Source organism: Aulonocara stuartgranti (assembly GCF_965226115.1).
Source record: "Aulonocara stuartgranti genome assembly, chromosome: 14".
NCBI classification, from domain to species: Eukaryota; Metazoa; Chordata; class Actinopteri; order Cichliformes; family Cichlidae; genus Aulonocara; species Aulonocara stuartgranti.
In genome coordinates this window covers 5966284-5981327 of record NC_138950.1, presented here as the reverse complement: position 1 = coordinate 5981327, position 15044 = coordinate 5966284, and the positions used below count along the sequence as shown (strand labels likewise).

The 15044-nt window shown below is 39.3% G+C and overlaps 2 protein-coding genes across 4 annotated transcripts; one reads left to right on the top strand and one right to left on the bottom strand.

Annotated features, from left to right (window-relative positions):
- Positions 1-3862: 3862 nt before the first annotated feature.
- Positions 3863-10796, bottom strand: LOC309687657 (rhomboid-related protein 4-like). Of its 3 annotated transcripts, XM_082502751.1 has the most exons (9): positions 10537-10796; positions 9831-9919; positions 9556-9720; positions 8950-9229; positions 8622-8754; positions 7820-7908; positions 5538-5603; positions 5272-5409; positions 3863-5158 (listed from the first exon to the last, which is right to left on the bottom strand). In XM_082502751.1, the coding sequence occupies exons 3-9, from the start codon at positions 9706-9708 to the stop codon at positions 5052-5054; spliced, it is 966 nt and encodes a 321-aa protein (XP_082358877.1). In that variant the 5' UTR covers positions 9709-9720; positions 9831-9919; positions 10537-10796; the 3' UTR covers positions 3863-5051. The 3 variants fall into 3 exon arrangements, with proteins under 3 accessions (XP_082358877.1, XP_082358876.1, XP_082358878.1); XM_082502750.1 differs by lacking the exon at positions 9831-9919; XM_082502752.1 differs by lacking the exons at positions 9831-9919; positions 10537-10796 and having other exon boundaries at positions 8950-9218; positions 9556-9704.
- Positions 10797-11596: 800 nt separating this feature from the next.
- On the top strand, positions 11597-14591 carry LOC309687575 (tubulin alpha chain-like). Its single transcript, XM_082502645.1, has 4 exons — positions 11597-11709; positions 12371-12593; positions 12673-12821; positions 13365-14591. Exons 1-4 carry the CDS (start codon positions 11707-11709, stop codon positions 14340-14342), a joined length of 1353 nt encoding a protein of 450 aa, XP_082358771.1. The 5' UTR covers positions 11597-11706; the 3' UTR covers positions 14343-14591.
- The last annotated feature ends 453 nt before the right edge of the window (positions 14592-15044 follow it).

The following is a 15044-nucleotide window of genomic DNA, read 5'->3' as shown; positions in this document are numbered from 1 at the left end:
AGCTAGCAAACTTACACATTCAGCAGGGGACTGAATGATTATTTCCTCAATTATAGTTCCAGCTAATATATAAAGTTCAGTCAGGTTTTAGACCAGGATACTCTACCGATACTGCTCTTACGTACCTTTGTAAGATTTAATATGACTTGTGGTTTGTACACTGGTTCTGTTTTAATAATCTTCCAAAGGCTTTTGAGACTCTGGATCATTCTACAAACAAAATTAGAAGCCACAGGTTTACAGAATATATTTGTAAGATGTTAAAACAGTTAAATGCTCCAATGAGGGCAGACTATTTCACATAAAAACTGCTCCATCATATTTTGTGGCATTGCCTCGCTCTCTCATGGTATCCACATTTGTCACGTTACTCCAAATGTCTTTTTTTTTTTAAACAAAATGAAGACTACATAATTTTAATATGTTTTTTTAAGTGAAGTCTATGAGCATTATGTGATGGTTAAATAACATGTAATATTTGATCTTGATCTTCATGATTACTTTTTGCTGCTCCTTATTCTGGTATTTACTGCATGTACTGTATCATGGGCTTAATTTATATATGTTTTTTCTGAGATATGTACAGATAAAAAATACAGTTAATCATTTATAATCAAGCTATAAAATAGCAAAAAGGGTTCTATCCTTTTTTATCTTGTACTAATGGTTCCCAAACTGTAGGGCACCGCATTAGTTGAGCACAGAGTCAATGCAGGGGATTCATGGATGATCAGGACCCAAACTAAGCTGAATGAATATGCTTTATGACTTTATTTAGCATGTTTAGTATAGTCCTCATAACAAGGTCTACCTCCACATGGTGGACCATGCGGTCGTCCCCCCCCCCCCCCCCCCCCCCCCCTCCCCGTACTCCACTGAATGTGCCAAACCCAAATTCAGATAATCAGAAAGAAAACCACACTGAGGTAGTTTACTTGTAGATGTACTGTTGAATTAAAGCAATAAAAACACAGCACTGTGAGCTTGTGCAGAAATGGGTCACCCAGATAGCTGGTATGAATCAAGAAGCTTGGTAACTCTGCAGCTTACTGAGAGACACGCCAACTGTGATCTGCAGGCAACTTGTGAGAAGAGAGTGTCTGTATGCATATGTGAAACCGAGAAAGACTGAGAAAAAGAGAGACCTAGTGAGTTCAAAACCAACGCTAGATAGTGTGAGACGAATCAAGAGACAAATGGAAAAAAAACATCAAGGGAAAAGCAGAGAAGAGCATCAGTGAGATGCACAGAGGAAAGGGGAAAAGAGAGTTTTTAGAAAAGGTGGGTGGAGAGACACTGGGGAGGAATCAAAATTCAAAGGAAAAAAATTCCTAAAGCAGTAGAGAGAGACACGCTGAGATGGAGGGGAGAACAAAAGACAGGAATGTAAAAGGGAGAGATTGTGTGACAGCAACACAGAAGGCAACTGGGTGCAAAAAAAGTAGGTGTAAGAGTAGACTTGACTTGATATTAGAGGAACGAGTGAGCATGATAGGCTCAACTCAAGGACTCCCGTCAGCCCCTCAAGTTGCTGTCGAGAAGCTAGTCAAGTGGTGGACAGTTCAGGGCTGAAGCAGACAAGTTGAAGCAAATATCACCACTGAAAAAGAATAAAGACTCTAAGCTGGCTGTGCTCGAGGGAGCCAATCAATTCCATGTTTTTACGTGTCTGTCAGTGTTTATGTTTGCTTTATTTGCCTCGCTATCTTTAGAGCGTGCACTACATTTTGTTGTGAGCAAACACATTTCCCTGGCTGGTCTTGCGGTGCAGTCTGAGCTGAGCGTATACACCAGAAAGAGAGGCTGAAAAGAAATCTAACACTAGGCAGGCAGTTTTTAAACATACAAGGTGCATTCTGCAAAGTTCAGTTTCAGATTTGGAAAACCACTCCAATGTACACACAGACATAACGCGCTCATCACATATTCATATAATAAAGAGCACTGATGCATTAGCCTACTGCAGAACACAGGTATCGTATTGTATGCGTCACAGAATATTGAAATACACAGTTACTGGAGTTTATATACTGTGTGCTACATAATGAACACAAGCAGGACTAAAAGAAAGAATAGTTCACTACTATTACAAGATTGTGCAAATACTAGTGTTATTAGTATTTGCACACTGTATACATTTATAATCTTCCATCTCAAGAGCTTTTTATACATTTTTTCAAAGTAGGGGTAATCTTTGTATGAAAAAGACTTATTTTAGACTACATGTGCCTATATTTACAGACAGTGCAAAACCATTCCTATTATTTGATTGACCACATATCAAAACTGTGTGTTTGAAAAACATTTCCTGCATCAGGAATCTTTTGCTTATTGTTTCTTTAATCAAAATAACTAAAAAATACCCGCGTTGGCGTGCAGGACTGTTGACCGTGAAAAAGGATGGTCCACATCGTTCTACTGCGGGGCAGGGAAGAAGAAGCAGAGAACAAAATCAGCAGGAAACTATGTGAGGTTAAGGGTGGACTTGGAGTGATAAGGGAGATTTCACCCCAGTATGTAACTCTGGCACACGGGTGACATAACTGTTCTAAAAGTTATCCCTGGGCTTATACCTCTGCACAAGTTAATACCATTCTCCACGAGACTTTACGAGTTGCTGAGCAGGATTTGAGTGTGATGAAGTTAATCACAGTGCAGTGGGGAGGGGGAAGAGTCATTAAAAAAATGAGAGCTTCCTCTTTTAGCATGGGCTTATTTCATTTATGCAGTGGCGCTGGTCCCGTGGGACTCTATCGTGATCTCGGCTGGCTTTGGCGGATGCAAAGACAAATTGACCTTCACGCCGGATCGACTGGAGTGGGTGTTTCTTTTCTAGTGGATTAGAGTGGGTATGCAGAATGTGTTAGCCAGGTGGCCCTGCTTGGCTAATAAGCACAGTCAGAGAGCTGACGGGTATTTTAGGCTAGTCACTACCAGGTTCTTTGGCCACTTACAAAAGAAATTTTATGGTGTGTTTGGTCACCGGTGGTTTGAAATTGACCCACAAGGCAACACATAAAATGATTTTATATAAAAAAAAAAAATCACATATCTAACACTCCAAACCTTTGATTTAGGATCATCTGGTTTGTGTGTATGTATCGCTGAACCTCTCTAAATCCTCAGCCGAACTCAGCCTCCATGGGTGAATCAGGAGATGAGCATTTCTTACTGTTTCCTCTCTAATGCTCAGTGACAGTGTCACAGCAGGTGGAGCTCTTCACAGAACTAATCAGTCAGATCTGTTAACAGAGGAGGTGCGATGTGAGATGACGAACTGAAACAGAACCGCCAACATGCCAACAACTGCCTTTAATGTGCACCCGCGGTCCAGACAGACAACTCAGACACCTCTTCCTCGTCCCCATCCTGTCATCCCCTCTGTCACTCTTCAGCCTCACTCATTCATGTTCTGCCAGGCCCCCTCTGCACCGTTCAGCTCCCACGCTCCTCTTGGCAGGTTGCAAAAATCAATCTATGTAAACTGTCAGCACACATCTGATATAAAAATATTTAAATCCACCTACTGTGATAGTGAGCCCGGATGTGTAATGCCCAACCTTTTGAACCTCTCACCACTTGAAATGGTAAGACTTTATCAAATCTACTGTAATATTATGGTTTTGGACCCATGTGGGCTGAGGTATGGTTCGTTGGGTTTCTTAGCTCTAATTTTTAAGCTGTCCTACTTCCCATCATGCCTCAGGGTTTTAGGGGAAATCTGAGCCAGCAATGTACTTCTTAAACATTCCCTCCTAACTTTACTTACAGACAGCATCAGTCTAGCTCGGTGCCTTTTTACAAAGGTTAGAGTATTATGGTGTTGGATTTGTTTTGTTTAAAAAAAATACACATAACTCCATTTTATTTCCTATAAAAATATTTAATACATGATGTAATTCGGCTGTAGGTATACATGGATTATTTCAACTCAAAAGAGTGAATGAGCAGTATGTGTAAATAAATGTATGACTGCAAAGACATACTGAGCATTCATGAAAACAGATGTTTTGTGCACCAAAAAGCAACATTTATAACATTTATAAACTTCAAGAAAACAAAAAAGAAAGCAAAAACATCAAGAAGAATTTAGAAACTTTTGGCCCAATGTGGCATATTTTTGCAATCTAATGATAAATGACTTGAACTTAAACATGACATAACCAGTAAACTTTACTGAAGAGCGAATGCATCATGAGCACATTGTTCATATCTTTTGCTGAACTTTGCTGAACTTTCTTGAAAATACTGGCCTGTTAAAAATTTAAAGGGATCTTAGGGGAAATTAAAAAAAGACATAATTTAAAATTTAATACCAGCTTCATTTTTGCCTTTTGTAGTTGAGTAATATAAGTAGAGGCTTACTGAGATCAGAAGTCTTGCTCACCTCCAGGATAGCTCCTGCAACATTATGTTTCAGATGTCAGTGGATTTCATCATCCAGACTCTTAGAATTTACAATCACGGCTTTCCGAAGTTTGGAGCACACGGATAATAGCTCTGATTCTATTGTCTTGTCGTTGGATCTCTAAGTTGATGAACATATGCTGAAATATCACAGTAAACATTTTGTAGCCATTTAAACAAAACCTTGTCTCGTCTTTATTGCTTGTGTGAAAAAAAGAACACTAGCCGACTGGAGTAAATATAGTGGTGTTTAAGTAAGACTTGTTGCAGTTCTCCAACTCAAGTATAGACGTAAAGCAGCATTAAACAGCATTTTTAATACCATGTCTGCTACCTACTTCAAAACTAATATTACCTTTAATCTCTGCTACCGACGTGCATCTAAAGTTGTCTTCAGCGTCATCAGACAGATCAAAAACTGCTCATTAGCCTTTGAACTCTTATAAAGCATCACAGCCATTTTCCATAGGTGACATTAATTCATTTTAGTGCCACCTTAACAAAAAGCGCCGCACAACAAAGACCTCTTAAATATGTCAGCCTGTGATTTTGGATCTTCTTATTCAGGACACTCATCCTCAGCTTGTGGTTGCAATATTTGGAACTTTTCAGTAAAAAATTCTTCTTCCTTGCCGCTGTTTCATTCATCTGTCAAACCTCCTCAGTCTCATTTGCCTGATTTGCTCAGCTCTGGCATCTTCGGAGAGGTGGAAACCATAAGGAGGGGGGGCTCCTCTCTGCCGGGTTTGACCTAAAAAAAGAAAAGAAAAGAAAAGAAAGATAAACCAGTGACATCAGATAGATATAAAAAATAAATCACTCTAACCCTTTTCCACTTATCAAAACTGTCCCCTCCTGCCTTACCTCTGTCATTCAGGCTGTTTCTGATGGCTTCCTCTAACTGCTCCTCCTCTGTCAGTCCACCTGTATAAGATGCATCTGCTGTGTAACCTGGTGCATACTGATAGTTTCCTGAGAGTCCTCTACCAGTGCCAGTGTAGCCTGAGACACACATACACACCAGGTTAAGTCTGGCATATTGTATACTCTCGTTATTGTCTGTAAATCCCGTGAAGACAGCAAAGCCTACAATATATTAGTCAGTATACAGTCATTTTCTGCCATCATACCCGAGTAGCCCGAAGATCTGTAGTAGGCACCGGGCTGTGAGTTATATCCATTCGATGTCACAAACCCTGGTGAAAATATATGCAGATTATTTCAGTTTTCCTCTCAATAAGCAGATTCTATATAAATATCAGGTACTTGTAGGAAAGGTATTGTAAGAAAGCTTGATCTAGTCCATTTGTAGTTTGCTTTAGGTTGAACCTATTGACCAACCTCTCTGTTTAGAGCAACCGAAGAATGACACTAGCTATCACCTGATGACAATTTAGCTTTCAATTCGCCTCACAAAGTTTAGCTGCATTTACAAAAGTCTTGCTCTCATTTGAGGGAGCTCCGGTGTAGCTCCCCCCAGGGGCTTGTCAGCAGAGCAACTGAAGGGCTCCCACATTGTTTCCATTTAAACAAATCAAATCATATCACTTTTATTGTCACATCACATGTGCAGGTACATTGGTACAGCACATATGAGTGAAATTCTTGTGTGCGAGCTTCACAAGCAACAGAGTTGTGCAGAATACAATAATGTAAACAAGCAAAATTATTGTATTCTGCACAACTCTGTTGCTTGTGAAGCTCGCACACAAGAATTTCACTCACATGTGCTGTACCAATGTACCTGCACATGTGATGTGACAATTAGAGATGGCACAATACCACTTTTTTATGTCCGATACCGATACCGATATCATAAATTTGAATATCTGCCGATACCGATATGAATCCGATATAGTGTTTTTTAATCAACAAAACTGTTTTTTAAATATCTTGCTGCATTTTGTATAAGTTCATACTCAAGTTTAAAACAACAACTACACTAAAGCTATTCTGTTATACCTGTATGCAAAAAAAAAAATTTCATAGTTCAGCAATACTGATCAATCTAATAAACTTAAACCTACACCATCCTCCCTATTCTGGTATTTTAAAGAGTACTTAGCATAAATATTAAGCAACCTAACTAATAGGGCTCCAACTCCCAGCAACAACAAAAATAAATAAATAAAAAATAGGGAACCACCCCTCACGCGCCACCTCATGATGCTTAATCGACGTAATCAACCTTAATTTGATGCAGTGTGAAAAAAATGCACAGAAATCAATTCTTTTTCAAGAAATATTAAATAGATTCAACATCTTTCTTCAACAAAATTGCAGACTGCACAGATGGTACCTTCCCAAAGGAAAAAGTACTATAGCTTACTAGGGTATATTAGACTTAATAGTTACTATATACAGTAATTGACTTCTATTCATTTTACATCAAATTAAAACTTTGGGTGTCAGATAATTATTCATTAAAAGCTAGACATTTTAAATGAGAATAAGAAAGAAAAGTATGTCTTTGTGCCCCCTTTTCCCTGTTAATGCCCTATCGGCCCCCCTGGCTAAACTTTGCTAGATCCGCCCCTGCACAGTTACCAGCATCAGCTACGTAGAAAAAGATCCTCGAGTAGAAAGTAATATTAAATAAATTCTAACAACAGCTTATCAAGCTTAAACGTTCTGCTGTTGTTCAGCCGCTGGTTTCCTCTTTCTGGTGCAAAGTGGGCCAAAAGCAAACTAGAGACACGACTGGCGACAGAAAAGCCGATCAGCTGATCGTTAAGCAGTTTCATGATTGAAGTAGCAGCAAGAAGAGGCAGTCGCTCCATATATCGTTTGTTACGCTTAACGCAGGAATGCTTTACAAACATTCAGAGATGGACTTACACACTTGCTTTACTTCTCTCGGGATAACTTTGTTGGAGATGAAATGCCGGGTTGCTAGCGAAGCTCCACATGCTATCCAGACCACCGACAGGTCCTGCATGCCACAGCCGCTCTATCACGTGATGCATACTGCTCCGACGTGCTAACGTTCTGAGGTGAGTTACGGCGTGTTGCAAGTTTTGTGAGGTGCTTTCGTGATATTTAATGGATCGGATTACATTTTTTATTTTTCTCCGATATCCGATCCAGTAATTTAGGTCAGTATCGGACCGATACCGATACGTAATATCGGATCGGTCCATCTCTAGTGACAATAAAAGTGATTTGATTTGATTTGTTTAAATGGAAACAATGTGGGAGCCCTTCAGTGTTACTTCAAACAGTGTTACTGACAAATATTTATATTTGTACATAGATTAATTCTCAAAGCTGACTCTAGTGTTCTATCACATATTTTCTATCACACTTGAATCTTTAGACTTTGGTCCACTGTGTTTTTGCCATCTTACGAGTGGCTGCGTTAATATAAATGTAAGAAAACAGGTGAGAAAAAAAAAAAAACATGAATTCAGACCTGCACATTTCTTCATGATTTTCTTCAGTGGTCCGGTGGTGTAGAGGAGACCTACCAGGATCCCTGACAGGTGACCAACAAAAGAGGTCCTGAAGAAGAGAAGCATAGATTATTGCTATTTAATCAAACACTGCCATCTACAGGACATTTTAATTCAACACCTCAAACAACAGGTTCCTAAAATAAAACATTAGTAAGTAAGTAAGTAAAATTTTATTTATATAGCACATTTCTAGATAAGAGATCACAAAGTGCTTTACAAGGTATAGGCACAGATTAAAAAGACAAAATACAGTCAAAAGTTAACAAAATGCAATTTTAAAAAGATGTGTTCTTAGCTGTTTTTTTAAAAGTAATCAGTGAATCAGCAGATCTTAAGTTCTGAGGAAGAGAATTCCACAGTCTGGCGGCCACAGTAGCAAAAGCTCGATCACCCCTAGTTTTCAGTCTCGTATACTTAATAACAAGTAGGCCCTGACCACAAGACCTCAGAGACCTACTAGGGGCATAGGGCTGTAAGAGTTCAATGATGTATGATGGTGCTTGTTCTTGAAGAGCCTTAAATGTGAGAACCAGAATCTTAAAGTGGACTCTGAATTCGACAGGGAGCCAGTGTAACTGTATAAGCAGCGGTGTTATATGTGAGTATTTCGATGTTTTCGTCAGAAGCCTTGCTGCAGCATTTTTGGACATTTACTAATTTACATTTACTAATTTACACTGGTATCTCTATATTTTAACTGTGTAGTAAATCCATAGTCCTGATTAATTTACAGATACGAATTACAGACAGGTAACTCACCCGGGTGATGTTATGTGGATAAGCACCAGCTCTACCCAGCTAGCATAGCGACTAGACACAGATAATCCCATCACATAGGTCACACTTCCGGGGTAGTAATGGTTATTGAGTACCTTCAAAGCAAACAGGACACCTAGAAGCACAAACGTTGCAAAGATAAATACACAAGAAAAAGGAAATGTTGCCATTTTCGGAAAAAAAGATCAAATAGTTGGTCATGACATATGGAGGAAGATAATACAATATATGTTTACAAATATAGAGTGATCAAATCTTCTATATCAGTTACAACATAAAGGATTATAGAACTTTCCCCTATAATTTATACCTGAGAAGCCAACAGCACACGCCATGCTGTACGACTGGTCCTGCATGAGCTCTGTTAGCAACGCCTCCAACACTAGATAGACCAGTCCAGTAAGCAGAGAGAACACTGAGAGCAGGTAAAGGAACCAGGGCCCACCCAGCCGTTGCTCCAGCCTTCTACCTTTCCAGAGGAAGGACACCATGTTGAAGTAAAGATGCCAGTCGTCTGCATGGTGCAGTGGGGACAGCAGGAGTCTGCGCCAGTCTTTAAACCAGTAGGCCTGCTGCACACTAACACAGGCCTAGGAAATTAGGAGATAATACATTTTTTTACATTTTTTAAATACTAATTAGAATACTATCATAAAAAGTTATTATTATTATACTTTAGTTATTATGAGATCTGCACATAATCTTTCTACTTGATAAACAACTTTCCCATTAATGTAATAATATCTTCCTTGTTGATTATATTCTAACATTTTAGTAACACAGTTTAAAACAATTATTTCAGGGCTACTGCACTGTATAAAACAAAATAGCCAACCTTGTGCTGTATAAATATTGGTCGACATTAAAAATGGACAAACTCTGTCTCCATCATTAGAAGTGTATTTGGTGTATTTACCTGAAACAGTGGGGCAGCAGGGAATAGGTAAAGGTACACATTGAGAGCCAGGACAGCCAGAGTGATGGGAGGGATATTGTTCAGACCCAATTGAAACACCTGGGAGGCAAGGAGCAGCAAGCCCAGCTGGGATCCCCTCTGTCTGTTTCGCATACTGAAAATAACCTAGGGAAAAACAACTGCCTGATTATTTTTCAGACATTTTCGGTTACCATAAAATTCACATTTATAAGTTATTAGAGAAAGGCTGAAGATTAAATCATGGTAATGCTCACACAATCTCTGAGTATCAGCTTTGAAAGACTCGGATGCACGGAAACTCCCTCTACTAGACTATTAGTTGTATTAATAAGGAAGTGTTGGGCTGTTGTTAAAACAAAACACAAACATTAGAAATTAGAAAGAAATGTCAGAGAAAGCTCAAGTGGTTACAGTTCACATTAATTCAATTACTAGCAGAAGTCCAGACTGTAGATTTGATCTGAAGCCTTTATAAGAAAAAGAATACCACTGCTTGTCGTGCTTTAATATGATGAGTTAAAATGCCTTTTGCTGATATCTAACACATAAGAAATTTAACTAATATTCATTATTAAAGACTGAGTCCTCCTTCCCCCATGAGCTTATAAATGTTCAGGAAATGTCAGTCACATGGCGGTGCATATGTACAGTCAAACCATACACACAGCCTTAGATATCATACAACCCCAACACCGCGATCCAGAGTATAAGTAGTAGTAAGTAGTAATATAAGTAGTATAAGAAAGGTATCCCTCTGGTTAATGTTATTGTAGTTGAACAGATACAGTCAATAATAATTAGCAATTAGAAAAAAGTCTGCAAGTCAGTTTAAAACATTCAGTAGCTTAACAACACTGATGCTGATGTTCTTTGGAAAAAACAATATTCCATTACTAAAGAATAAAATGCCCCACAACATACAATGACATTCACTTCACGGGGAACTAAAAGTAAACTTACTGTCAGCGCTGACAATCGTTGGAAACGCTTCCTCGTTCAGTTACTTTCGCTACCGCAAACTTTAACGTCAGCCCGGTGTTTAACCAGGTGAGCACAATTTAACGCTGATAAAAAACATAAAGTTTCACTTATATAACTCTTAATCAAACGTCAGCAAAACGTATTACTAGATATTTCATCATTTCTAGCATTTACCAGTAACAACTCGACAAGTTGGCGCTGTGTAAACGTCAGAGGTCACGTGACAATAACAAAGCGCAGCCGCATTCGGGTTTGCGAGGTAAAGGTCAGTTTTTCCTTCTTCTTCTTCTTCTTCTTCTTCTTCTTCTTCTTCTTCTTCTTCTTATTATTATTATTATTATTATTATTATTATTATTATTATTATTATTATTATTATTATTAACAAAGGTAATAAAACAATACCTACAAGAACCTATGATAATAACAACAACAATCACTCTGGCCAAGACAGGGGAAAAAGGGAGAAAGGCGCAATAAGAACAGTAAGCATTATTAGGGTAGGGTAAATCTACAGCTGGGTATTTAGAAAAACAGTATTTGGATGGATCGTAATAGATATAGTAGACTGAATAAACTTTATAGTTTTGAAATTAATCTAAAAACAAACTTTGCCACTTGATAGTGATCTTAGTATATACATGGAATTAAGAGAACTTTAGAGCTTGAAGAAGCTTATCGGATGAGAGGTGAAACGTCTTCAAGAAACTTAAAGAAGTCCAGACGCTTTTTTCCCAAGCTCGTTAGACTACGTTCAACATCCAGCGGGCGGTACGTAAAAACCGTTATAGAAATGCGGTCAGAGCGATTCTAAGGCTTTGTGAACTAGGGGGGTTAAGAAAGATATAGATTCACTAAAAATGTCGCTTTTAGTTATTATAATGTTAAATTATTATATTTTAATTTATATACGTTATTTTACTTTATTCAGAATTAACCTGGCGGTTAACTTTCTTTTCTAAATTTTGGGGGGTTAAAATTAAGCATACCAGTGATCCACCTCCACCCTATTGTTCAAGAAATGGTTCAATCCTCTTTAGGCGGGGAAAGCGTCATCTGCTTCATTATTTCCTGTTACGTCGACGCTTAACGGTCGGTTTGTAGGACTGAGATTTTTCAGCCATTTTTTAGCGTAAACACCAAAGAGCAAAATGGTAAGAAACCTTGTAAAAGCAAACTTTTAGTAGTCAGTTACGGGCGATATGTTTCTTCCGCATTTTTTGACCTCCTCCCAGTTCTAAGGAGCGAGGAGGGAAGTGTTGCCTTTAACTGCAAAGTAGAAATGGGAAAATGATGTCTCTACACTGACATTTACTTTATTCTGTGATGGTTATGCAAGAGGTGTGGTTTAAATATATAAATGATTAGGGGGGGTTATTGTGTTTTAGGTTAGTAAGTGTCTTGTAAATGGTGAGCAGATCAGATATGGGGAAAAAATAGTGGTTGAAGTGTGAACGGAGAGAATTGTTTTGTTTTGTTCACGATCACTTGAATATTCGGTTTCGTTAAAGCGTTTTTTCAGTAATAGATTCCAAGTGAAAAGGGCGCACATTTTGAAATTTCAACAGCACGTACGTCATCGGTAGTTAAGGAAGGAAAGATTTGTCGCATAGCAACACAATGTATGGAGAAAACAGTCAAGTGAAGACTAGTATGCTTGTGATTGGGATACTTTTTAAAGACTGTTTGGCCCAAAAGCAAGGAGTAATTGGCATTGTTCCCATGTATGCAGTTTTTCAATTTGTGTCCCTTTACTCTGATCTAAAAGAAAAAGGTGTACATCTAATTGACTCCCCCCCTCTCCCCCTCCCACAGCGTGAATGCATCTCCGTCCACGTTGGACAGGCTGGTGTCCAGATTGGGAATGCCTGCTGGGAGCTTTACTGCTTGGAACATGGCATTCAGCCAGACGGTCAAATGCCCAGTGACAAGACCATTGGCGGAGGAGATGATTCCTTCAACACATTTTTCAGTGAGACTGGAGCTGGAAAGCATGTCCCTAGAGCTGTTTTTGTGGACCTTGAACCCACTGTGATCGGTAAGCGTTGTTACCATTGGCTAAATGTAGCAGTGCAGTATGTGAGTCAGTTTAAATAACTGTCTGTCTGTTTCCTTAGATGAGGTGCGGACTGGGACGTATCGCCAGCTGTTCCACCCTGAGCAGTTGATCACTGGCAAGGAGGATGCAGCTAACAATTATGCCCGTGGACACTATACCATTGGAAAAGAGATCATTGATCTTGTTCTGGACAGGGTTCGCAAACTGGTGGGTAAATTCAGAGCCATTATCGACAAAGTAAACTAGATAACTGTATCGCATGAACTTTGTCTTTCCCTCTCCATCCTTTTTTTTTTTTTGATTTGATTTTTTATTGATTAGCATTCAAATATCTCAGTGAAGACAGAACAAAGATCTACCACAAAGCAAGAAAGCATGAGACAAGGCTAATCAAAAGGTATTGGCTGAAGCATTTGCTTATTACGCCAACCCTTTTAACAAAAGATCTTTTTGCATGCAGCTCCTGTACACAGGGCTGGAAGCAAATAATAAAACAAAGCAAAAACAAACAAACAAACAAGAAAAAAAAAACAACAACAACTTTCCACCACACAAGTAACTACATCAAAGCAAAAGAATCAAGAGGGTTTTTTTGCTCTTTTCATTCTTGATATATATTTTTCTAATACTCTATTTTTAAACATATTTTTAAACAAGGAAAATGAACTACACCTTTTTAAATCACTGTCATGACTATTCCACAGGTTAACTCCTCTAACAGAAACACATCTCTGCTTTATATTTGTCCAGGCTGACCAGTGCACTGGTCTTCAGGGCTTCCTGGTGTTCCACAGCTTTGGTGGTGGGACCGGCTCTGGTTTCACCTCCCTGCTGATGGAGCGCCTTTCTGTCGACTACGGCAAGAAGTCAAAGCTGGAGTTTTCCATCTACCCAGCTCCCCAAGTGTCCACTGCTGTGGTTGAGCCCTACAACGCCATCCTGACCACCCACACCACCCTAGAGCACTCTGACTGTGCCTTCATGGTAGATAACGAGGCAATCTATGACATCTGCCGTAGGAACCTCGATATCGAGCGTCCTTCCTACACCAACCTGAACAGGTTGATCAGCCAGATTGTGTCCTCCATCACTGCTTCGCTCCGCTTCGATGGCGCCCTCAATGTTGATCTGACAGAGTTCCAGACCAACTTGGTGCCCTACCCTCGTATCCATTTCCCCCTGGCCACCTACGCCCCCGTCATCTCTGCAGAGAAAGCTTATCACGAGCAGTTAACTGTATCAGAAATCACAAACGCTTGCTTCGAGCCAGCCAATCAGATGGTGAAATGTGACCCTCGCCACGGCAAGTACATGGCCTGCTGCCTTTTGTACCGTGGCGATGTGGTGCCCAAAGATGTCAACGCTGCCATTGCTGCCATTAAAACCAAGCGCACCATCCAGTTCGTGGACTGGTGCCCCACCGGTTTCAAGGTCGGCATCAACTACCAGCCACCCACTGTGGTTCCTGGTGGAGACCTGGCCAAGGTCCAGAGGGCTGTGTGTATGCTGAGCAACACCACCGCCATCGCTGAGGCTTGGGCACGACTTGACCACAAGTTTGACTTGATGTACGCCAAGCGTGCATTTGTTCACTGGTATGTGGGTGAGGGAATGGAGGAGGGTGAGTTTTCTGAGGCTAGAGAGGACATGGCAGCTCTAGAGAAGGATTATGAAGAGGTTGGAGTTGACTCTGTTGATGGGGAGGGAGATGAGGAAGGTGAGGAGTAGGTTCATTGCAATAAAATCATCAAAGTTATGCAAGTTCACTCAGAAGCACTGTTACATTGGTCTACCAAATCTTGTTACACATTCCTGTGTATAATTTTCAACTTTAAATAAATGTGGTGTTTTAATGCTATGTGAGAGTGTAACATGGAGACATGACCACTTTGTTTTGTAGTTCTGTTCTTTCAGTATCAGCACTTTCTTTTATTAAGGTGCTGCTTAATAAAGAGTACATGAGCTGTTTAAAGAGAAGGTGTCAGTGCATTAATTTTTTTAAAACACTAATACTCAAAAACTGTTAAGAACAGTTTTAAAGCTTTACACCTTAAATATTTAAATACATAAAACAGCAGTTGCTTGGGGCTGTAAAATTTAATCTGGTTTCATCTAATTATGTGTTTGGGGCCTAGTGTGGAAAGTCTATAATATTTAAAAAAAAAACTAATTTGGGAATCAAAGGTGTGCATCCGGCAGTATATGCTGATGTGTCGTAATGTTTTTTTAGTTCTATCCCGAACGGCCACCACAGAAAAATGGAAAATAAAATACATCTTAAACATACATGCACAGTCAGCATATAAAACAATCATATTATTTCATCTAAAAAATATTTACTTTAGATAACTGAAGTGTGTTTTGTCGATACTGCCGCTGTTATCTTGTTTAAAAATAAGTTGGCAGAACGTTTAAATACCAGTCAAAATT

Bases quoted from the DNA above. Each gene is read 5' to 3' on its own strand.
- LOC309687575 (XM_082502645.1), top strand. The intron at 12,594-12,672 runs GTAAGCGTTGTT...CTGTTTCCTTAG, and splicing joins CCTTGAACCCACTGTGATCG to ATGAGGTGCGGACTGGGACG. The intron at 12,822-13,364 runs GTGGGTAAATTC...ATATTTGTCCAG, and splicing joins TGGACAGGGTTCGCAAACTG to GCTGACCAGTGCACTGGTCT.
- LOC309687657 (XM_082502751.1), bottom strand. From the start codon at position 9,708: ATGCGAAACAGACAGAGGGGATCCCAGCTGGGCTTGCTGCTCCTTGCC. The intron at 9,230-9,555 runs GTAAATACACCA...CTAATTTCCTAG, and splicing joins CTGCTGCCCCACTGTTTCAG to GCCTGTGTTAGTGTGCAGCA. The intron at 5,604-7,819 runs GTCTGAATTCAT...TATTTTCACCAG, and splicing joins AATCATGAAGAAATGTGCAG to GGTTTGTGACATCGAATGGA.